The 25,195-nt window shown below is 44.9% G+C and overlaps 1 protein-coding gene across 2 annotated transcripts in view; it reads left to right on the top strand.

Annotated features, from left to right (window-relative positions):
• LRRD1 (leucine rich repeats and death domain containing 1) overlaps positions 1–25,195 on the top strand; it is a 124,149-nt gene that overhangs the window by 11,875 nt on the left and 87,079 nt on the right. For both annotated transcript variants that reach the window (XM_030200213.1, XM_030200221.1), the window contains exon 2: positions 21,667–23,743. In XM_030200213.1, coding sequence (XP_030056073.1) covers positions 22,106–23,743 — 1,638 coding nt within the window. In that variant the 5' untranslated portion in view covers positions 21,667–22,105. The remainder of the gene's footprint in view (positions 1–21,666; positions 23,744–25,195) is intronic.

Here is a 25,195-nt window from a genome sequence, read left to right as displayed (position 1 = left end):
GAGGCCCCAAACAAGGGTCTTCCCAAGATATTCTTACTTGGTTGCAGTACCTACCTACCCAGCTTGTTCCAGCCTGCCCCAACTTGTTCCAGTCCGTCCATTCCAGCCTGACTGTTCCAACTTGTTCCAGTCCATCCGTTCCTGCATGACCCAGCTTGTGCCAGTCCGTCTGTTCCAGCGTGTTCCAATCCATCCATCTCAGCGTATCCTGTTGTTCCATCGTCTTCTGGTCCAGCTCGTCACAGTCCATCTGTTCCTGCCTGCCCCAGCTTGTTCCAGCCTGTCCGTCTGCTCATCCTGACACAGTCCATCTGTTCCTGCTTGTTCCAGCTTGCTCCTGTCCATCCCAGCTTGTTCCTGACCGCTTGCTCCAGCTGCTACCTGCCTGCCTGTTAACACATCGAGTAACCTGCCTGCCTGCTTGCGAGCCTCTCAGCCATTGACTTACCTACCTGCTGGCTAGCTTGTCAGCCATTGACTTACCTACTCGCCAGTCCAAAACCCAGCTTTACAGCTCTATCTATCTGCTTAACACCTCAGTCACCTTAGTCACTACATAGTCACCTGTTAACACCTGTTAACTGCTCAACACCTCAGTCACTACATAGTCACCTGTTACACCTCAGTCACTACTTATGGCCCCTGTCCATGTTCTCTTCCTTGCCCTGTCCCTTCCTAATCTTCTTCCCCCCCCCCCCACTCCCACTGTCTACCACTAGAACACGCTGCCCTGCCCGCCACGGCAATACCCTATTCACCCTCATCCCCCACCACCTCACCATCCCTCTTGTCCCCCTCCTCCTTCCTAGCTCTTAACCTTCAACACTTCCTTCCTGCCATTAACCCATCCCCATTCTTCCTAAGTACACCCCGTCTTCGTCGCCTTCGCCACCTGACCTCCCCCACCCTCCTCCGCATTGTCTTGCTCCTCCTCCTGCTATCCGCGGGAGACATTAACCCTAATCCAGGTCCCCCTCACCTGTCCCCGTCCTATCCATGCAAACGATTCCGGGATGTCTCCAGTCTCGTCTCTATTCCCCTCCTCCCCCCCTCTTCCCTCCCCTTCTCATGCGCCTTGTGGAATGCCCACTCAGTCTGCAACAAACTGCCCTTCACCCACGATCTCTTCATCTCTCGCTCCCTTCAACTGCTCGCCCTAACCGAAACCTGGATCTCCCCGGAAGACTCGGCCTTAGTCGTGGCTCTCTGCCATGGAGGTTATCTTTTCTCCCACACTCTCCGCACAGTTGGCCGCGGTGGAGGCGTTGGGCTACTACTCTCGCCCTCCTGTAGTTTCCAACCCCTCCCCCTACCGCAGTCTCACTGCTTCTCATCCTTTGAAGCCCACTCCATCCGGCTATTCTACCCGCTGCCACTCAGAGTCGCAGTCATCTACCGCCCCCATGATAAATCCTTCTCTTACTTCCTCACCGACTTTGATGCTTGGCTTTCCGTCTTTCTTGAACCCTCATCTCCATCCCTCATTCTCGGAGACTTTAACATACACGCTGATGACCCATCCGACCCTAACGCTTCTAAGTTCCTCACCCTAACATCCTCCTTCAACCTCCAGCTGTGCTCCACCACCCCTACTCACCGTGACGGCCATTGTCTTGACCTCGTCCTCTCCTCCTCCGGCTCACCCTCCAATTTCCACGCTTCTGCTCTCCCTCTCTCCAATCATCACCTGATCACATTCACACTTCTTCACCCCCCCCTGCCCCGTCCAACTTTAACCACCACCTCCAGGAATCTCCAGGCTAGACCCCCCCCCCCCACTTTATCCTCTAGTATCTCTAATCTCTCCACGCTTCTGCTCTCCCTCTCTCCGATCATCACCTGATCACATTCACACTTCTTCACCCCCCCCTCTGACCCGTCCAACTTTAACCACCACCTCCAGGAATCTCCAGGCTAGACCCCCCCCCCCCATTTTATCCTCTAGTATCTCTAATCTCCTCCCCTCCATCATGTCCTCCGAGACTGTAGACAAAGCGGTCTCCGCTTACAATGCTGCTCTCTCCTCTACTTTGGACACCCTCGCTCCATCCACCTCCCGTCCCACAAAGTGTACTAATCCCCAGCCTTGGCTGACCCCTTGCATCCATTACCTTCGCTCCTGCTCCCGATCCGCTGAATGCCTCTGGAGGAAATCTCGTACCCATTCAGACTTCCTTCACTACAAATTCATGCTATCCTCCTTCCATTCCTCCCTATTCCTTGCAAAACAGGACTATTACACCCAATTGACCAATTCTCTCAGCTCCAATCCTCGTCGTCTCTTCACCACCCTTAACTCCCTCCTCAAAGTGCCCCCCGCTCCCACTCCCCCTTCACTCTCTCCTCAATCACTGGCTGACTACTTCCGCGACAAGGTGCAAAAGATCAACCTTGAGTTCACTACCAAGCCACCACCACCTCTTCAGCCTGAAGCCCTATCCAACAACCAACCAACCAAGGCCTCTTTCTCCTCCTTTCCTGAGATCACCAAGGATGAAACCTCCTGCCTTCTTTCCTCCTTGAAATGCACCACCTGTTCCTCTGATCCCATCCCCACCAACCTACTTAACACCATCTCCCATACTGTCACCCCCCTCCATCTGTCGCATCCTTAACCTTTCTCTCTCCACTGCAACTGTCCCTGACACCTTCAAGCATGCCGTAGTCACACCTCTCCTAAAAAAACCATCACTTGACCCTACCTGCCCCTCCAACTACCGCCCCATCTCTCTCCTACCCTTCCTCTCCAGAATACTTGAGCGCGCTGTTCACAGTCGCTGCCTTGATTTTCTCTCCTCTCATGCCATCCTCGATCCACTTCAATCCAGTTTTCGCCCTCTACACTCGACAGAAACAGCACTCTAAAGTCTGCAATGACCTGCTCCTCGCCAAATCCAGAGGCCACTATTCTATCCTCATCCTCTTCGATCTATCCGCTTCGTTTGACACTGTCAATTATGATTTACTTCTTGCCACACTGTCCTCTTTTGGGTTCCAAGGCTCTGTCCTCTCCTGGTTCTCCTCTTATCTCTCCCACCGCACCTTCAGGGTACACTCTCATGGATCTTCCTCCACTCCCATCCGACTATCTGTTGGAGTTCCCCAGGGATCTGTCCTTGGACCCCTTCTCTTCTCAATCTACACCTCTTCCCTAGGCTCACTGATCTCATCTCATGGTTTTCAGTATCATCTTTACGCTGATGACACCCAGCTATATCTCTCCACACCAGACATCACCGCGGAGACCCAGGCCAAGGTATCGGCCTGCTTATCCGACATTGCTGCCTGGATGTCCAACTGCCACCTGAAGCTGAACATGTCCAAAACCGAGCTCCTCGTCTTTCCACCTAAACCCACTTCTCCTCTTCCTCCACTCTCTATCTCAGTTGATAACACCCTCATCCTCCCCATCCCATCTGCCCGCAACCTCGGAGTCATCTTCGACTCCTCCCTCTCCTCTGCGCATATCCAACAGACTGCCAAGACCTGTCGCTTCTTCCTCTTCAACATCAGCAAAATTCGCCCTTTCCTCTCTGAGCACACCACACGAACTCTCGTCCACGCCCTCATTACCTCTCGCTTTGACTACTGCAACTTACTCCTCACCAGCCTCCCACTTAGCCATCTATCCCCCCTTCAATCCGTTCAGAACGCTGCCGCACGTCTTATATTCCGCCAGAACCGATATACTCATATCACCCCTCTCCTCAAGTCACTTCACTGGCTTCTGATCAGATACCGCATACAATTCAAGCTTCTCCTCCTTACCTACAAATGCACCCAGTCTGCGGCTCCTCACTACCTCTCTACCCTCATCTCATGTTCCCGCCCGTAACCTCCGCTCACAGGACAAATCCCTCCTTTCAGTACCCTTCTCCACCACTGCCAACTCCAGGCTCCGCTCATTCTGCCTTGCCTCACCCTATGCCTGGAACAATCTTCCTCAACCCCTACGCCAAGCCCCCTCCCTACCCATCTTCAAATCTCTGCTTAAAACTCACCTCTTCAATGCTGCGTTCGGCACCTAACCTTTCGAGAAATATAGTATGCCCTATCAGATTGTTTCTACACCTGTCTTTTAGATTGTAAGCTCCTTGAGCAGGGACTGTCCTTCCATGTTAAATTGTACAGCGCTGCGTAACCCTAGTAGCGCTTTAGAAATGTTAAGTAGTAGTAGTACCTGAGGAGTTCCAGGGAAAAGGAGTGGCCCTAACACCCTGTGTTGTAAGAATGTTTATGCCTCTAGGGATTCTGTGAGAGATAACTGAAGACTGCCAAGGTAAGCCAGTTATCCCTTGGCTACTTGAACTATGTAGCCATGTCTGGGATAGGCTGTGGGTACTGTGACTATGCTTGAGAAAGCTTATTAAAGTGTGGAGCCATGTCTGGGGCAGGCTATTGAAACTGTGACTGTGAGGAAACAGGGCTGGCTATTTCCCCTATGTACATAAGTGCTTTGACTTTTACCTGCAACCTGTATGTGCTGCATTTTGTGAGTTCTTCAAGCCAACTGCTAATCCACTCTACCACACCCTGTATAAGTCTCAGAGTACTGTGTGTGACTCTGGAGATGGCAACTTCAAAAAGATATAACCAGGATGGAGTAGGTTCAGAGGGCAGCTGCTAAATTGGTCAGTAGTCTCCTTCATAAAGCATATGAGAACAGACTTAAAGATCTCAATATGTATACTCTAGAAGAAAGGCGAGAGAGAGGGGATATAAGAGAGACATTTAAATATCTCTGTGGCATTAATGCACAGGAGAAAAGTCACTTTTAATTGAAAGAAAACTCTGGAATGAGAGGGCATAAGATAAAGTTAAAAGGTTTTAGTCTTGAGGAGGAAGTGACGTCATCGGGAGAGATGGCTGCATGAAGAGCGAGCTCCCACTCCCCTTTTGGTGAAAATACCTTATTAGTGCAGCGAATTTAGCCATCCGAGGCATATTCGAGGGGATGACGATCAGAGTGCTAGCTACCTCAAGTTTCCAGCCTTTGAAGATGAATCGGCAGACAGATCTATCTCAGTATGGATTTTCGGGCGCCATGCTGGAACACGTGGTGAGTCCGGTGGCAGAGGCCCCGCAACAGTCTCAACATTCAAGATGTGCATCATCGAGAGATTTGTTTCTATCCGATGGTGACCCGATAATCCCAGAAACAACTGTTTTTCCTGAGCTTAAAGAATGGTTACAGGAGATCAAAGTTGAACTTAAAGCAGTGTGTTCCAACTTGGCGACTATGGGAGCGGACTTATGTGGGGAGATTCGGGAGCTGGGATCGAGACTTGAAGAAATAGAAGGCCATATAGAAGAGCATGCTGAGGATATAAGCTTGATAGATCAGAGGGTCACAGAGTCACAGGCGAACTATCGGCAACTTAATGAAAAAATTGAGGATCTTGAGAACCGGAGCCGGCAAAATAACTTACGCTTCAGGGGGCTGCCTGAGGTGCTCACTTATCAGGACTGTGAGAATGTGATCCAGAAAATTGCTAGCTCAATCTTGAAAGAAGTGTGAATGGATGTTGAACCAGCGGCGATTCGACTGGAGCGCTCCCACAGTGCTTTGGACCCGCACGAGGGAATCTTTCTAAGGATATAATTGCCTGTTTCCAGGACTTTAAAATCAAAGAACAGGTGGTGCAGGCAGCGCGAAAGGCACAGAATTTTAAATGGGATACCTACCACATTGAAATCTACCAAGATTTGGCCTCAGCCACCCTTAAGTGGAGAGCTGAGTTGAAGCCAGTCACCCTACGACTTCGTGACTTGGGTATCAAATATCGCTGGAGGCACACGTTTGCCTTAGTTTTCTATAAGGATGGTCGTCAGCATCAGATTAAATCCCTGGAAGAAGTGCGTGTGGCACTGCCTGAAGAAGCTCACAAGGAGACCACTGCAGCCCCTGAGTACGTCCAGGGCGGCCTCTTTACCGGCACGCCCGCACTAGCAGCGAGTGGGGAAAGACCACAAGCGGCTGCAGCGTCAAAAATCAGAGGGACAGCCTGCATGATTTGAACAGTGGTGCTCGTGATTAGGGTGAAAGCTTATATATCTGATATTTGTGCTTAATTTCAGAATGATTTGTTGTAACTGTTACGTGGGGTTCACTGTGAGTTGGAAGTCATGTGGTTTTATGTATGTATGTTTAGCTAAGGTTGAGCCAGGGGGGAGGGGGGGAGAGCTTCCACTTCTTATTAGATACCTCTTTGTTATCTTACGAGAGGATCTCATTGTTGGGGGTATGGGAAGGTCCAGAGTCCTGCAAGAATATCATGCATACCTAGAGGCATATTTTCAAAGCACCAAAGCACTTAGCCTTCCAAAGTTCCATAGGTTTCTATGGAACTTTGGAAGGCTAAGTGCTTTGAAAATATGCCTCCTAGTGTCCTGCGAGGAGGCAATCCCAGAGATGGAGGGCTGTTTGGAGCGGCAATGGGGATATTGATTTGTTTTGCTGTTTATTGTAGATTAAATACAAATGTCTGACATAACAATGGGTCTGCTTAATGTTCGGGGCCTCAACATATCTATGAAGCGGCAGTTGCTGTTTCGAGAGCTGACGCGCTTGAAAATAGATATCGCGTTTATACAAGAAACGCACTTAAAACCAGCCCACGAACATTATTGTAGGCATCAGTACTACCCGCATCAATATTTTGCCTCTAACAGGGGAGGGTACTAAAACTAGAGGTGTTCTTATCATGCTTAATGATTCTCATCCTTGGGTGGTGGATAAAGTTATTAGGGATCCGGAGGGACGGTTTCTGTTATTGGTTCTTTCTTTAGGTGACCAGCTGTTTACTCTATTGAATGTTTATGGCCCTAATTCTGATCATAGAAGCTTTTTCTCCCAGCTAGACCAGATGCTGTTAAAATACAAAGTGGGCTCTTTATTAATTGGGAGAGATTTTAATTTAACCCTTATCTAGATAATTCTACTAAAAAGGTGGTTTATGCGCAACGTGATCGTGAGCTGTTCCGGGCATTTCTGGCACATTGGCAGCTATCAGACTTTTGGCGACGGGCCAACCCAGATGCTCGAGAATATACTTACTTTTCACAAGTGCATCAATCATTTTCGCGCACTGACCTTTGGGTGGGAGATGTGGCTCTTATCCATAGGATTCTGGAGCATCAGATTGTTAGCCGTACCTGGTCAGACCACAGTCCTGTATTTCTTAAACTGACTCTCCATCAGTGGAAAGAGCCAGGCCTGAATGGCGTCTGGATAACTCTATTTTGTCAGATATGTCATATGTTTTTCAAATAGAAAATCATATTAAAGAATACATACAATTTAATGATAATGGGGAGGTTTCACTGGGACTGTTATGGGATGGGCTAAAGGCGGTACTGCATGGCCATTTTATAGCTCTGAGAGCTCATATACGTAGAGATTGTTGGAAATCGGAAGATATATTGCGGAAAGAGCTATTAGTAGTTGAGAGGGCACTTCAGCAGCGATCCCCCCAGCATTCAGCGATGTTATTAGAAAGATTGCATAAGGCGTGCCATGAGCTGCATGAGTTGTAACTAGCAGATATAGCGGAGCAATTACACAAGGTACGCCAGACCCATTTTGAGTTTGGTAACAAATCTAGTAAATTATTGGCCCACAAACTTAAAAAGCAGACTCTACGCAGTCACATATCTAGCCTTAGGAATGCCGGGGGGATCATCACTTCAGAGCAAGGACAGTTGCGATGTGTTTTCCAACAATTTTATGAAAATCTCTATTCCTCGGATATAGATCCTCTCGATGAAGATATTAATGGGTTCTTAGATCGGGTTACGCTTCCAGTATTGTCAGTTAGTGCTCAACGGCAGTAATCTCGGCCCATTGAATTGGATGAAATCTTTCAGGCAATCCACACTCTGTCTCTGGGCAAAGCCCCGGGGCCAGATGGGTTCTCAAATAAATTTTATAAAATCTTTGCTAAGCTTTTGAGCCCATTGTTGCTGCACCTATTTAATTCCTTTAGCGAGGGTCAGCCGATTCCTAGAACATGGAATAGAGCAACTATTTCAGTGATCCTAAAACTGGGTAAGGACCTATTGGCATGTGGGTCATATTGCCCCATTTCGTTGTTGGGAGTTGATTATAAAATTTTTACTAAAATACTGGCTACCCGGTTGCAACGTTTTCTTCCCTCTTTGATTCATGAGGACCAGACGGGATTTATTAGCGAGCGCCAAGCTTTTGATAATGTAAGACGGGTGCTCCACCTTATTGATTATGCGAACTCTGCTGAGGTTCCCTTGGGTTTGCTTTCCTTAGATGCTGAAAAAGCATTCGACAAAGTGCACTGGCCTTTTATGTTTGCAGTATTAGTTAAGGTGGGTATTGGGGGTCACTTTCTGTCTTGGTTACATCTTCTTTATGAAGCCCCCTGTGCTTCCGTTAAGGTTAATGGGCAGAGTTCTGGTATATTTTCTTTGTATAGGGGTACTAGACAGGGCTGTGCTTTGTCACCCTTGCTATTTGCCCTAGTGGTAGAGCCCTTAGCTGGTTATATTCGGGAACATCTGGATATTAGAGGAGTGACGGTTGGGGGGTTAGAAACCCAAGCTCTATTGTTTGCTGATGATATCTTGTTAACTTTATCTCATCCAGAAGTTTCTTTTCCCGTGCTGTCGTCTCTGCTTCAACAATATGAACGCTTATCTGGATTTAGAGTTAACCTAGGCAAGTCGGAAGCGTTGAATATTAATTTTTCCACAGACCTGGTAGACGAGCTGAAGCTGAAATATTCTTTTCGCTGGGCGGCCCATTCTATTAAATATCTAGGAGTTCATTTGATGCGGATATCTTCTGATCTGTATGAGGCAAATTTTCCAGGGAAGTTGCGAGAGCTTTTTTCTGAATTGGATAGGTGGGAGGGTTTAACACTGTCCTGGATGGGTCGTATCAGTGCGGTCAAGATGATATTACTTCCCAAATTACTTTATATGTTCATGGCTCTCCCAATTTTCTTGCCGGATCAGTTTTTTTGGGGCTTACGACGTAGGGTCTTTTCCTATATTTGGAAAAAAAGACCTCCTCGTGTGCGGGCGGCGATGATGTTCCAGAGGCGTGAACAAGGGGGAATGGGAGTTCCTTCTTTTGTAGCTTATTATCAAGCAGCACACCTCCATAATCTGGCTGCGTGGCTTCGCGGCTCGCATAAAAGTTGGCATATCCTGGAACAAACCTGGCTGACCCCTTATCCGTTGAGTACTGTCCCATGGCTACCAGTTCAGCTCTTGAATGAGTTAGTTCGTCGGGCCCCACCTCTCCTTCGTTGGCCCCTGTTGATATGGATGAAGGTCCGGAGGAAGTATTTCTCTGGGCGAAGGTATTTTTTACACATATACATTCGCTTTGCTGAAAAATTCACCCCGGGGGCTATGGATCCTTGTTTCCGTCTGTGGGAAAGGGAGGGTTTATGTACGTTGGGGCAGACCTGGGAGGAGGGTGAGTTTGTAACCTTTCAAGACCTCCAAGAGGAGTTTGGTCTTCCAGCTTCTCAGGCGTTTCAATATCAGCAGGTGCGAGACTATATTATTCGGTGAGCTAAAGGGGAATTGAGTCTAACTGAGTCATCTTTAGAGGGGGCAATGGTACGGGGCACCAGTAAGAGATGTGTCTCTCGCTTATATAGAGCCCTGTTAACCTCTCATAATCCTGTTACATATTATTTGTCAAGATGGGAAACTGTCATAAAATTTTGTATTGCCGGTACTATACACCTAAGCGTTTGTCTAAGATGTATTCCACAAGCTCAGCCCAGTGCTGGCGAAGCTGTGGGCTAGAGAGGGACATGTTTCATATTTGGTGGGCTTGTCCGAAGGCTCAGGAGTTCTGGACAGTAGTATTAAAACTTGTATTTTCTTTGACAAAGATTCAGTATCCTTTGAAAATGGAGCATTGTCTTCTTCATGTCAGACCACGAGGGGTGAAGTCCGTTGTTCATCAGCTGGTGGCTTATGAGTCCGTGTTTGTTGCCAGCAAACTGTCTATTGCTGCGGCTTGGAAACAACCATCTCTGCCGGGCCTTGGACGGGTCTTACACAAACTGGATTATCTCAATTTGATGTGTAAATTGACAGCCTTGCGCTCTGGTAACTTAATATCCTGTCATCGCATTTGGGATTTGTTTGTACAATGGTCTGCTGGATCTGGACCCTCTACACTGTTGAATAGATGAAATGCTAGGGGATAATGCTTTAGTTTGGGGGAGGGGAACAGGGGGGTGGGGATGTTAGAGGGGATATACAGTGGTGGAAATAAGTATTTGATCCCTTGCTGATTTTGTAAGTTTGCCCACTGACAAAGACATGAGCAGCCCATAATTGAAGGGTAGGTTATTGGTAACAGTGAGAGATAGCACATCACAAATTAAATCCGGAAAATCACATTGTGGAAAGTATATGAATTTATTTGCATTCTGCAGAGGGAAATAAGTATTTAATCCCTCTGGCAAACAAGACCTAATACTTGGTGGCAAAACCCTTGTTGGCAAGCACAGCGGTCAGACGTCTTCTGTAGTTGATGATGAGGTTTGCACACATGTCAGGAGGAATTTTGGTCCACTCCTCTTTGCAGATCATCTCTAAATCATTAAGAGTTCTGGGCTGTCGCTTGGCAACTCGCAGCTTCAGCTCCCTCCATAAGTTTTCAATGGGATTAAGGTCTGGTGACTGGCTAGGCCACTCCATGACCCTAATGTGCTTCTTCCTGAGCCACTCCTTTGTTGCCTTGGCTGTATGTTTTGGGTCATTGTCATGCTGGAAGACCCAGCCACGACCCATTTTTAAGGCCCTGGCGGAGGGAAGGAGGTTGTCACTCAGAATTGTATGGTACATGGCCCCATCCATTCTCCCATTGATGCGGTGAAGTAGTCCTGTGCCCTTAGCAGAGAAACACCCCCAAAACATAACATTTCCACCTCCATGCTTGACAGTGGGGACGGTGTTCTTTGGGTCATAGGCAGCATTTCTCTTCCTCCAAACATGGCGAGTTGAGTTCATGCCAAAGAGCTCAATTTTTGTCTCATCTGACCACAGCACCTTCTCCCAATCACTCTCGGCATCATCCAGGTGTTCACTGGCAAACTTCAGACGGGCCGTCACATGTGCCTTCCGGAGCAGGGGGACCTTGCGGGCACTGCAGGATTGCAATCCGTTATGTCGTAATGTGTTACCAATGGTTTTCGTGGTGACAGTGGTCCCAGCTGCCTTGAGATCATTGACAAGTTCCCCCCTTGTAGTTGTAGGCTGATTTCTAACCTTCCTCATGATCAAGGATACCCCACGAGGTGAGATTTTGCGTGGAGCCCCAGATCTTTGTCGATTGACAGTCATTTTATACTTCTTCCATTTTCTTACTATGGCACCAACAGTTGTCTCCTTCTCGCCCAGCGTCTTACTGATGGTTTTGTAGCCCATTCCAGCCTTGTGCAGGTGTATGATCTTGTCCCTGACATCCTTAGACAGCTCCTTGCTCTTGGCCATTTTGTAGAGGTTAGAGTCTGACTGATTCACTGAGTCTGTGGACAGGTGTCTTTCATACAGGTGACCATTGCCGACAGCTGTCTGTCATGCAGGTAACGAGTTGATTTGGAGCATCTACCTGGTCTGTAGGGGCCAGATCTCTTACTGGTTGGTGGGGGATCAAATACTTACTTCCCTCTGCAGAATGCAAATAAATTCATATACTTTCCACAATGTGATTTTCCGGATTTAATTTGTGATGTGCTATCTCTCACTGTTACCAATAACCTACCCTTCAATTATGGGCTGCTCATGTCTTTGTCAGTGGGCAAACTTACAAAATCAGCAAGGGATCAAATACTTATTTCCACCACTGTATGTGGATCTGTAACACTGTTTGATGTTCAATCTAATTTTGAGTTATTATTCATTTGGCTTTGTTGCTGTGATATTCTGTAAAAGTTCATAAATATTTTTTTTAAAAAAGGTTTTAGTCTCAGTAATCCGAGGAAATATTTTTTTATAGAAAGGGTTGGTGGATAAATGGAACAGCCTCCCGGTGGAGGTAGTGGAGACAAAGGTTGTATCTGCAGTCAAGAAAGTGTGAGACAAGCATGTGGGATCTCTTCAGGAGAGGAGAACATAGTAGACGGGCAGACTGGATGGGCTATGTGGCCTTTATCTGCTGTCATGTTTCTATGTCTCTCATAGCCCCCTATTAGCCAATTCTTCAAGAATTGTCCTTAGAGAGGTGCATTAGACCAGGGGATTCTGCGACACTGATCATGCAGGCTTGGGGGACAGTGTTGCATTCCAGTGTCAGGGCCCTTGCCCTTACAGTCTTGATGAACATAAGAATAGCCATACTGGGTCAGACCAGTGGTCCATCTAGCCCAGTATCCTGCTTCCAGCAGTGGCCAATCCAGGTCACAAGTACCTGGCAGAAATCCACTTAGTAGCACCATTCCATGCTACAAATCCCAGGGCAAGCAGTGGCTTCCTGCATGTCCATCTCAATAACAATCTGTGGACTTTTCCTCCAGGAACTGTTCCAGAGCTTAACTATTTGAGTGAAAAATATGCTCCACACCACTCAGGATTTTGTAAACCTCAATCATATCCCCCCTCAGCCATCTCTTTTTCAAGCTGAAGAGCCCTAACCTCTTTAGCCTTTCCTCATATGAGAGCAGTTCTATCCCCTCTTATCATGTTGGTCACTCTTCTTTGAACCTTTTCTAATTGCGCTATATCTTTTTTGAGATATGGCGACCAGAATTCAACACAGTACAGAGGCATTATAATATTTTTGATCTTATTTTGCATCCCTCTCCTAATAATTTCTAGCATCCTGTTTGCTTTCTTGCACACTGGGTAGAAGATTTCAGCGTATTGTCTACAAAGACACCTAGGTCTTTTTCTTGAGTGCTGACTCCTAAAGTGGACACTAGCATCAGATAACTATGATTCAGATTATTCTTTCCAATGTTCATCACTTAGAATTTGTCTACATTAAATTTCATCTGCCATTTGGATGCTCAGTATTCCAGTTTCCAAAGGTCTTCCTGCAATGTTTTACAATCTTCATGCATTTTGACAACTTTGAATAGTTTTGTGTCATCTGCAAATTTAATCACCTCGCTCGTCATTCCGATTTCCAGGTCATTTATAAATATGTTAAATTGTACCGGTCCCAGCCCTGCGGCACTCTACTATTCATCGTCTTCTATTGAAAAAAATGGCCATTTAACTCAAAAACTTGATGTTTTAATGACATGTCCATTTTCAACTTGAAAACTTTATCGTACTAGGATGTTCCCCAGTAGGCATTATTTCCTCTCCACCCCTGTCTTATATGTGTTCGATAGGACTGCAGAAGCCTCTATGAGAGTCTATAAGCGTTGGACTACTTGTTCACTTTGCACTCTAGGGCAGATCTGAGAGGAGGGAGAGATGGTGCCTTGGGAAGAGCTCAAAGAAGAGTATGGTTTAAGACAGATTGAAGCCTTCTCATGTAGGCACTTTCAAGATTTGATTTGTAGAAGAGCAAAAGGGGAGCTTGTTCTGTCCAAGACCTTGCTTGAACAGGCATTAAGGGGCGGGCCTACTAGAGGGGTAATATCTTGCCTATACTAAGCATTACTATTACAAACTACACCAATTTTATTTTATACTGGTAAATAGGAAACTACCTGCAGCAGACTTATGAATACCCTTGATAGAAAATGGGTACAAAACAGGGGATTCCTCGCGGTGGGAGGGGGCCAGAGCCCGAGGTGGGGGGGCACATTTTAGGCTGCCGCCTCGCCCCCCACCATCTCACTGCTCCCCCTCACCTCGCCGCCTCCTCACTCCCCCGCCTCACCCCACAGTAGCAAATACCGTTCCTGACGGGGGTCCCCAACCCCCGCCATCTGAAGCCTTCTTCAGCACCGCTGTCCGGCGCCACCGCGTTCGCTGCCCTGCTCTTTCTTCTTGCTGACGTCCTGTGCACGATCCTTTAAGTGAAACTGAGCATGCTTAGTTTCACTTAAAGGAACGTGCAGGACGTCAGGAGGAAGAAAGAGCACAGGGCAGGGAACATGGCGCTCCGGAGACCAGAGCTGAAGAAGGCTTTGGCTGGCGGGAGTTGGGGACCCCCGCCAGCCAAATCAGGGGCCCGGATGAAATTTGGGGTGCCCAGACCCCCATGGCCCCACCTAGCTACGCCACTGGTACAAAATGCTATATAGATGGTATTATACCACAGATCACTTATGTAAAACTAGTAAAAAAGGTCCGTTTCTGTGAGAAATGAAACGGGCGCTAGCAAGGTTTTGCTGTCCAACGACCCTCCTCTCCCCCTGCCCCCCCTACAGCCACTCATGGCCAGCGACCCTGCTGTCCCCCCCCCTACCCCCCTCCAGCCACCATGCTCTCCCCCTGCCCCCCCTGCGGCCTCCCATGTTGTGCGACCGTCCTCTCCTCCTGCCTCCTTGCAGGCACCTATGTGTAGCATGGAGGCTCCTGTCCCCCTGCCCCGTTGCAGACACCTATGTGCAGCGGCGACCCTCCTGTCCCCCTGCCCCCCCTGCAGACACCCATGTCTAGCGACCCTGCTGTCTCACAAAAACAAAAACCTTTTGACTTTTACCTGTTAAAGCGCAGTTTATCCAGTAGAAACAGCTTTAGACGTGTTTCAGATGGAAGAAGAGAAAAAAAACGACAATGTGGATTAGCAGCTCCTAGGTGTGCTTGGTTTTGAGTGTATGGGAATGACGGCTGTGTTGAGGAGTGGAAACAGAGATTAACCAATGGGCTTCCTTGCTTACATTGTAGTTGATTGGGTCACTTCCACTCGTGTGTAGTAATCGTCCTGCTGCATGGCCAGAGTCGGAGAGGAGAGGGGGTGCGGCGGAACGGTGAGCGAGCGGCTGCGGGTGTGTGGGTGAGGGGGACTGTGGGCGGGGGGACGGGGTGCAGCGGTGATTTTGTTTGGTTTTTGAGTGTATGTGAATGACGGCTGCGTTGTGGAGTGGAAACAGAAATTAACCAATGGGCTTCCTTGATTCGTTGAGTGTCAGTGCTCCGCCCTCGACGTCATCACGTTTGACGCAAGGGCGAAGCAGACACTCATGGGCAAACCGGATATCTATGCCACTTCAAGTTTCCGGCTTGAGGCGTCATTAGAACGTTGGAGGTGCGTTTTATATATAGAGATGTACAAGACAGGAAATGCACAGTGCTAAGTGAGAATGTGGTCTGTGGGGGGAGGGGGGAACTTTTACTATATTTGGTGGACTTGTCTTAAAATACAAACCTTTTGGCAATCACTGTTGGCTTTCTTTTTCAGCATCTTCAAGGTATCTTACCCACAGCAGACAAATATAGTTTAATCCAGGGCTTTTTTTGAGGGGGTACTTGAGGGTACTGAGTACCGGCACCTTTTCCGTTGTCTGCTAAAATTGACCCATGGACCCCAAGTTTTAATGAAAGAGCTGAGGCTCTACACACCAATTCTGCCTTGTCATACATTCTGTGACCAGTTGCAGGGGGCTTGGCTATTGTGGGATGGGTCCCTCAGTGATTACCCCACCCCTGAAGAGTGGCCCTAGTATTTGAGTACCGGCACCTTTTTTACTAGGAAATACGCACTGGTTTAATCCATCTTAAATATTCACTGGCAAAACCAGAGCTACATAAATTAGCTTGTTTCCTTTTTGCAGCGAGCAAATTGCTCGTTGCAGCACACTGGAAACAAAATACAGTGCAATCCGCTTAAATGCAAGGGTCTGGGACCAAAGAAATACATGCAGTTAACCAGAGCATGCACTTAACCGTTGTGAACCAAAGAAGCTTGACATCTGATAAACATATGTACAGTACTGTTTATTATTATACGTACAGTATACAGTCTCCGTTAACTGACATTAGGCTTACTTGAAGTAATCAGTTATAGTCCTTTGTACACTATTGGGTCTGTGAGTTCCATAGACTACATCTGGCAGACGGTAAAGAATGTCATAGCACTGACATCCAGTGGCCTCCAGATAGGCCCACACGGTGTTGAGACTCTCCAGCGCTCTTGCAAAAGTGACAGGAGGAGGTTGTTGAATTTCGTCAGAATGTGCCTCGCTCCTCATTTCATCATCTGTTTCATCATCAGCCGTTGCTGCCTGCGTGTAGGCGCATATCTCGACATCAGTGCTGTCGTCAGCTGTTTGTAGATCGTAATCAACAGCTACATAGCGATGAAACTCCTCTTCAGTAACACCGGCTGGGATGTCAATAACCTGTTGATCTGACGCATTTGCAACAGCTGCATCTGTTTCGTCCCTCTCCACATCCTTAACAAACCTTACCTGCTTGTAGCAGTTCACAATGGTTGCCTGTGTAACATGATTCCAGGCTTCTTTCTGCATATGTAGGGAATCCAACAGTGATAGATTACCAGCCAGTTCAACAGCATGCTTATCCTTGCCAGCCTGGTCATCCATAACGCTCATCAGACGACGTAGCACAAGAGCTCGATAATGTTGTTTGAAATTGGCTATTATGCCCTGATCCATAGGTTGGATCAGCAAGGTAGTGTTTGGTGGCAGGAAGACCACCTTGATGTTAGACAGCCTGTCATCCCTGTGTGCAGCACAATTATCACAAAGCAACAAAATCTGACGCTTTTGTGCCCGCCTTTTAGTGTCTAACTTCTTTAGCCACTGCTTCCAAATTTCCCCAGTCATCCATGAATTTGCGTTAGCCTCGTATGACACAGGAAGTCGCTTAACTTTCTTGAAGCAACGGGACTGTTTGCTCTTTCCAATGATGAGGGGTTCCAACTTCACTCCCATCCATATTGCAGCAAAGGAGGATTGTCAGTTGGTCCTTCGACGTTTTACCTCCAGTAGTTTCGGTATGTTTGAATGCAAGTGTTCCATCAGGAATCGCTCGCCAGTGGAGACCGTTTTTGTCAGCATTGAAAATGTCAGGAGGTGCAAACTCGTTCAAGATGGTAGGAAGAACTGAAACAACCCAATTTTCAGCACCAAAGTCGTCAGCGTCTTGTTTTTCACCATGCTGTTTCTTGAATTTTATGTTGTTCCTCTCCTTCCATCTTTCCAATCATCCAACAGTGGCTTTGAATTCAGTTAGGCCAAGACTTTCAGCAAGCTGGTTAGCTTTCTCCATAAGCAGTGGACCACTGACAGGAAACTGTCTGCTCCTGACTTGAGAAACCCACCAAAGAAGAGCATCTTCTACCTCCTCAGCTTTTCCCGCCCTTTTACGTTTCCTGTGTGGATTTGTATTATTTTGCCAGTCTTCCAGAAGCTGATCTTTCTGCTTCAAGACATGTGAAATATGACTGGGATTGACACCATATTCTTTAGCAATAGATGCTTGACTTTGTTTGTTTTCTAATTTTTAAAGAACTTCTATTCATTTAGCCACTGTTAGTCTTACAGAGTAACATAGTAACATAGTAGATGACAGCAGAAAAAGACCTGCACGGTCCATCCAGTCTGCCCAACAAGATAACTCATATTTGCTGCTTTTTGTGTATACCCTACTTTGATTTGTACCTGTGCTCTTCAGGGCACAGACCGTATAAGTCTGCCCAGCACCATCCCCACCTCCCAACCACCAGCCCCGCCTCCCAACCCCGGCTCCGGCACAGACCGTACAAGTCTGTCCAGCACTATCCCCGCCTCCCAACCACCAGTCCCGCTGCCCACCACCGGCCCTGGCACAGACCGTACAAGTCTGTCCAGCACTATCCCCGCCTCCCAACCACCAGCCCCGCCTCCCTTTCCTGACTAAGCTCCTGAGGATCCATTCCTTCGGCACAGGATTCCTTTATGCTTATCCCACGCATGTATGAAATCCGTTACCGTTTTCATTTCCACCACCTCCCGCGGGAGGGCATTCCAAGCATCCACTACTCTCTCCGTGAAAAAATACTTCCTGACATTTTTCTTGAGTCTGCCCCCCTTCAATCTCATTTCATGTCCTCTCGTTCTACCACCTTCCCATCTCTGGAAAAGGTTCGTTTGCGGATTAATACCTTTCAAATATTTGAATGTCTTACAGTTCCGCTGCGGCGACGACGACTCCAGTGTACACTCTATCAACATTCTTTCACTTATTCTGTCTGTGGCAGTTAAAGGGGCAGTAAATTTGAAATCTCATTGGTTGTCACGCACCAATCAGCTTCCATATTCCTTGCGCATGCTTATGCGGAGTCTTTCCTGCAGAGGAGCGGTCTTAAACCATGCATATAAGCGAATCTTGCACTTATCAGTGGTGCGCTAAACCAAAGTTTGTCCCCATAGAAATTGATGGCACCAAAAACGGGACCAAAGTACAGCATGCGCTTATCCGATGTGCACCTAAATGGAGTGCACTGTATATACCGACTCTGGACAATGTATTGAAGAAGCTTGATTTTATTTGCCTTACAGCATTGAAAAATGGACCCATACGATCTTTTCATAAGAACTGTGACAATAGGACAGTCATTTGTATTCTTTTCTTAGACAGTTCAGACTCTTTCTTTTTTTTTATGTCCTAATTATGGCTATATTATAGGAATAATTGTGGAATGGATCATTAGTTTGTATAGGGTTCTGGGGTTTTAGTGTGGTTTTCAATTTACATATTGTATCTGCTGATTTGTATATTGGCTTTTTCTATAAATAAAGATTTAAAAATATCCCTTCTGGGCAATTCCAAGAAAAGTGTTCATACACCTGGTCCCCAGTGTGCAACTACCCCTTTCTGTAGCTGTACCACATCTTTGGTTGTAGTGATGTGTTTATCATGGGTTGCCTCCTTTATGTCAGGAATTTACTTTTTTACTGTTTAAACTATGTATTTTTTCCTCTCATGGGAATTTCTCCAGAATAGGTCTTTTATGATAGTTGCTACTTTGCAACTGAAATTTTTTTTTTTAATTCTTTGAGCCTGTGGCTAAGTTGAAACAAGAACTGGAATGCTACCACCATGAACCTTCATTTTCAGTTATTTGGTGATTTTTTTTTGGTCTGTTTTATATCCATCCATAACTAGACCCCAACCCGTGTACTTAAGCAGGTCGTTGTAGCAACCTATCTTTGATCAGGTTCTTTCCTGAACCTTGTAATTAAGGGCCAGCAATCTGCTCACAAGATGTCACCTGTAAGAAATGACCAGTTACCCCATTTTCCTTGGTTGGTTGTGAATGCTGCCTCCTTAGCATCTTCAGGTGACCTGGATGGTAGAAAACCTAAACTTGGGAACTGAACTGGGATCAGTCCAATCAAACTTGAATTTCTGAAGACTTTCGGGCTCATTTTCAAAGCACTTAGCCTCCCAAAGTTCCATAGAAACCTATGGAACTTAGCCTCCCAAAGTGCTTTGAAAATATGCCTCTTAATATCCTTTAGATCCCAAAAATAGAGCGAAGTAAATTGATGCATTTGTGATTTGGAAAATCAAAACAGCTAGCAACTTGGAGGTCAAATAACCTTTAAAAAATATTTCTATTGCTTTCCACAACTGTGGAATCTCTTTCCAGATATTGAAAAGATGAGTTTTACCACAGTAATCCATGCAGTATTAACATCATGATTGGACTGCTGTAATTCCCTGTACATTGATTTGCACCAGCTCCAACTAAGTCAGGGGCCCTTTTACTAAGGTGCGTAGGCACCTATGTGCGTCCAACATGCATCAGTTTGGAACTACCGCCTGGCTATCGCCTGCCCCGGGCAGTAATTCCATTTTTTATGCACACCCGATATGCTTGGCAGAAAATATTTTTTATTTTCTACCACGTGGCGCTAACCGGGCGGTAATTGGCAGTGTATGCATGCTGACAATTACCGCCCAGTTAATGCATGAGACCTTATCACTAAGTCAGTGGGTGGCAGTAAGGTCTCAGGCCCAAAATGGATGCACGCCAATTTTTATTTTGCCGCACGTCCGTTTTCAGCCAAAAAAGGCATTTTTTTGCAGGCGTGCTGAAAAATGGACCCATGTGCGTCCAATATATGCGCCCATAACAGCGCAGGCCATTTTTCAGCGCACCTTAATAAAAGGACCCCTCAGAATGTTGCATCATGACTCATAGAGGACTACAAGTGGTATGACCACATCACACCCTTTCTTCAAAAACCATTCTGGTTACCGGTATTTTACAGGGCCAGATTTAAGGCCCTATCTTTGATTTTCAAGGTCCTCAGACAAAATGGGCTAGAATACCAAAGAATAAGTTAGCCCTCTACACACCTTTGAGGCCTCTAAAGTCCTCTCAAGGAGCACCACTATCTAGCCCCTTGTCGAAAGAAAATTGCATGATGTAATACCTGCTAGCAAGCCTTCTCAAGAGTAGCCCCCACACCCTGGAACTCATTCCCAAAGGGGATCTGCCAAACTCAAGATTACATCTGTTTCAGGAAGCGGGTGAAAGCCTGGCTCTTCTCGCAAGCCTTTAATACATGAGGTGACTGACTATCCACTCCCCCTGGGCTAGCTTACTGCATGCCCTGTAACTTAAGACTAGTTCCTCATATTTTATTCAACTGTACATATAATTTGTCTTCAGCTAGTCCTGTCTATATATCTCAGCTGCACTTGTCCCTTGTCTACCTATTAAGATGTTTCATTATATTGTACAAACAGCATTAGCAACGTATCTATATTATTTGAATAGTCTATTGTATGACTGTTCAGGTGTTTCATTTGTATTATTGTGACATCGTGAGTATCATATCTATGTTACATGAATTCTTCCATGCTGCATATTATGGTATCATTCATATTCTGATGATATCATATGATTGTTTTGCATTGCTGTTAAATGTTTATATTTCTCTGAGATTGTTTCATATTAGTCCAATTTACCAAGATTCAATTTACCATCTCCAGGTTTACCTTATTGATTTTATTCTTGCTTATATTTGGTCATTTTACTATTGTTTATACTGTTAAAATTGTAAACTATGTCAAACTGAACCTGCTGTACACCTCCTTGGGTGAATCTCTTCATAATAAATATTCTGGGAAGCACTTTAAGAGCAAACAGTGGCATAAATTTAATTGAAAGAGTAAAAACTACATGAGGTGGAGGAACCAAAACCCTCTACAGAAAACAACAGGCGAAAAGCAGCAAGTAGGGGGGTAGATGAACCTTCCAACATAGTTCAACTCTCTTTACAGTTACACTGTGCAATTGATATTTTCAGTGTTGTATTTCAGCATTTGAGCGTTGGATAAACTTTTGACTTCTCTCTGTGCATTGGGTTTAGATTAATAAGACTCCTGACACAGGCGGACACGCCGAAACATGGCACACCGTGTTGAGCCCTGCACTTTATGTATCTACAAATAAAGGACTTTTTACAAATCATCTTATGTTGGAAGGTTCTTCTACTCCCCTACTCGCTGTCTTTCATCATAAATTTCATTGAAGCAGCTCTGACATGTGCAGGGGACCCAAGGAAAAGGGGGGCATACTTGGCAGCAGCTTCTCTCTGAATTTCTGAGGTGAATCTCCTGCTCTGGGGGGGTGGGGGCGCTCAGAAACAGTTGGGGCTCTTAATTTGAACTTAAGGACCTGAAAATAAGATCTGAGATAAATAAGTTGGTATTGTAACTTTTTGAAAATGTGACATTGGAGTAGTTTTGCAGTGCAATATAAGCAAATTAAACTCATTACACTTTTTACATGATTATTTTCAGATTGTAAGATGCTTAAAAAAAACGACATAAAATGAGTGAACCATCCTACCATGCAAGAACTCTTATTAATGGCACTGAATAAACAAAACAATACATTCAAAAGGCAGCCTATATGATAAGGGAAGAGAAATCACAAAAGCACTGCTGTATCATTCTAAATTGGTTTCAAAAATAGCTTCAAAAAATATCAGCAATAAAAATTCTCAACTAATACTACCTGGATTAAATGGAAAAGGAAAATCAGTGAAAAAACTCAGCAGATGCACCAACACATCTTACATTAATTAAAAAAACATGACTGAAACATATAAGAAATTGTCCTTCAGTGACTGACAAAAGATCAGTAACAGTAATCCTAGAAGAAGCACTGTTGCATCGTCCTTAAGTAACTGAAACTCAATCAGTGTCTGAAATCCCACAAGTACCATATCATCCTTCAATGATTGAAACGAGATTAGGGTCAGAAACCCTATCACACCAATCTCCAATGACCGTAACACAATCAATGAGAAAAAACTCACAAGAAATACCAACACACCATCTTTCAATGTCTGAAACCATATCAACACAATTATCTGAAGAAAACAGTAATTTGTTTACTGTAGATTTAAATGATAAAGGTCTGACAGAAATACCAGAAGATTGTTGTATCCCTCACTTAAAATATTTAGTCTTAAACCACAATAAAATAAAGACTTTGACAAAAGACCTGATTAAATTCACTGAACTAGAGCTACTCTCCCTTGAAGGAAACCAGTTGATATCATTACCAACCGAAATTCACCTTCTTTCGAAGTTGGCTACTCTAAACATAAGCCATAATCAGATATCATGTCTTCCTGATGAGTTATCACAGCTAGGCAATATCAGGAATGTTTTGGTGTCTCATAATAACCTTGAACAATTGCCTGCTTTGTTGGGAGACCTTGTCACATTGGAAACTTTAGATGTGAGTGGAAACAGCCTCAAATGTTTGCCCAAGTCTGTGATAGACTTGAAAAACCTGTGTGTGCTAAACTTAGATTCCAATCTTATTTTTACCTTCCCAAAGGTCATCTGCTATCTTCCGAAGCTAATTGAGCTCAGTCTTTCAGGAAACCAAATTCATAGTCTACCAAAAGAAATAAGAGAGCTCAAAAATTTAAGGAAACTTTTGCTGAGAAACAACAAACTTACTTTCCTGTCTGTACAGCTGTTTCAGTTGACCAGCTTAGAAGAACTTTATCTAGATGATAACAAAATAGCAGTTCTTTCTGATAAAGTGGAGAACCTCCAGCAGCTTAAGGTCCTAAGTGTTGCCAACAATTTGCTCACCAGTATTACGGAGAAGCTTTGCTTTTGTGGTATGATGACACAGTTGATTCTTCATGGTAATCAAATTAAAAAGCTTCCCAGGAAGATTTACAAATTCAGATATTTAAGAGAACTTGGCATAAACAGAAATTTATTGGCGACACTACCTGAGCAAATCAGAAATGTTACAAACCTTTCAGTTGTAGAGTGCTCTGGAAATGCAGTGTTACATATTCCAATTGAAATAAAAAATTGCATACATATAACAAAGGTGGACCTAAGCTGTAACAAACTTTCTGAGTTTCCAAGTGGTTTGGGATCTCTGACTGCTCTTACATATTTGAACCTTGCTGAAAATTATTTTGTTCATATATCTGCTGACATATCATCTATTAAAAACCTAAACCATCTAGATTTAAGTAGAAATAAGCTGTCATCGTTTTCAGTATATATATGCCGTCTTGAATACCTCAGTTATTTAGATCTAAGCAATAATGAAATAAGTAGTGTTCCTCTACAAGTTTCCAGTATGAATTCTCTCCAGATACTTATATTGTGCAGTAATAAGTTTGACTCGTTTCCAGAAGAGTTGTGTGCTATAAAAAATCTACAGAAGCTTGATCTTTCAGACAATCTGATAAAATGGATTCCCCTGGAGATTAGCAATCTACAAGGTCTAAAAGATTTAAATCTTTCCAACAATCAGCTGAATTCATTTCCAGTTGAAATATGTCAACTTGCAACACTGGAGAACATGAAGATATGCCAAATTGATGGGATTAAGGTAGGAAGAGATTATAGTTTGTACTAAGAAGATGAGAGGAGTCCTCTGTGCATGCATCTGTTCAAATAGCTTTAAAGAGATTTGAGGTTTTACTGATAATAGAAACCTAAAAGTATGTATTCTGGTTACTCTGTAATATTTCAAATTAATTCATTAAACAAAATCACCTCTGCCAATCCTCATATTGTCCCTGAGTGCAAATAAAATAAGTGACAAGAAGAACCTCAGACAACCAGAAGCTGTCAGTTAGAAACCCTGAGTCCCTTTTTTCTTCTAATCATAAATTCCAACCCATGCATGTTTCATGAAATGTTTGAAAAAAGGAGGGGGTCCTCACAAATGCCACAAAAAAGTCAAGCAGAGACAACAAGGGTGAAAGTGAGGAAAGTTCCAAATGACAAAGGCAAACAAGGAGTAAGAGCATCCAAAAGTTTATTTGCTAAAGTAAACTGACCCAAAAGACCCTACACGGGTTGTGTTTCAACAGAATGCCTTCCTCAGGGGTCAAGATGGTTCAGATAAATCAACTTCGTAGTGAATGTAAATGGAGATAACCATTAAAATGCTGGAACAAAAAACGCTTCAAATTTCTTTGAGATCACCAGCAGTGCTGCTTGACCCCTGAGGAAGTGCTGCTTGATCCCAAAACATGGCCCATGTATGGGCTTTTGTGTGTGTTTACATTGGCAAATAAACTTTTGGATGCTCTTACTCCTTGTTTGCCTTAGTCATTTGGAACTTTTTTCACTCTTCTTGTCTCTCCTCATGAAATATTTGAACATTTTTTTGCATTTAAAATGTAAACTGTCTTAAGACAATACTCCCTTGCAAACTAAAGGGATTCAACACAGTCTAGGTTTCTTACAGAAGAGCTTTAGAGGTTGATCTATGCTAATTTACTGTGGCCATTTTCTTCACTTCTAGATATTTTGTGCTTATCCGATGTCCATGAGCAACAGTTTTTGTTTAAATTTTCAAAACCCACAGGGACTGTTAAACACATATAAGGGCCCTTGTCACATGCCGGCCTAACACAGGAGCTGGTGGTAGTACCACCCCCAGTGTGCGCCATTTCCGGTGTGTGATGAAAGGGGGAGTAGGAGGAGTAGGCTTTTGAACAACACTAGTAGACGACGTAGGTTAGGAACAATCTCTTTATTTAAATATACACTCGACTCAACACAGCCATGTTTCGGCGCTACAGACGCCTTCTTCAGGAGTCTTGTGATATATAAATATACGAATATTAAGCTCAAAGAGAATGAATGCAAGGCTTCTGCTACAATTGTAATCCACTGCCGATGCAGGAAAAACAGCTCAGCGTATTCAATTGCACTTCTGTTCCTAACCTACGTTGCCTACTAGTGTTGTTCAAGAAGAGCCTACTCTTTCTACTCCCCCTTTCCTCAGATTCTACTTTTCGTAGGAATTTGTGTACCTCCACCCTTGTGG

The sequence above is a fragment of the Microcaecilia unicolor genome, chromosome 1 (assembly GCF_901765095.1).
Source record: "Microcaecilia unicolor chromosome 1, aMicUni1.1, whole genome shotgun sequence".
NCBI lineage: Eukaryota > Metazoa > Chordata > Amphibia > Gymnophiona > Siphonopidae > Microcaecilia > Microcaecilia unicolor.
This window is presented reverse-complemented; position numbering and strand designations above follow the sequence as displayed.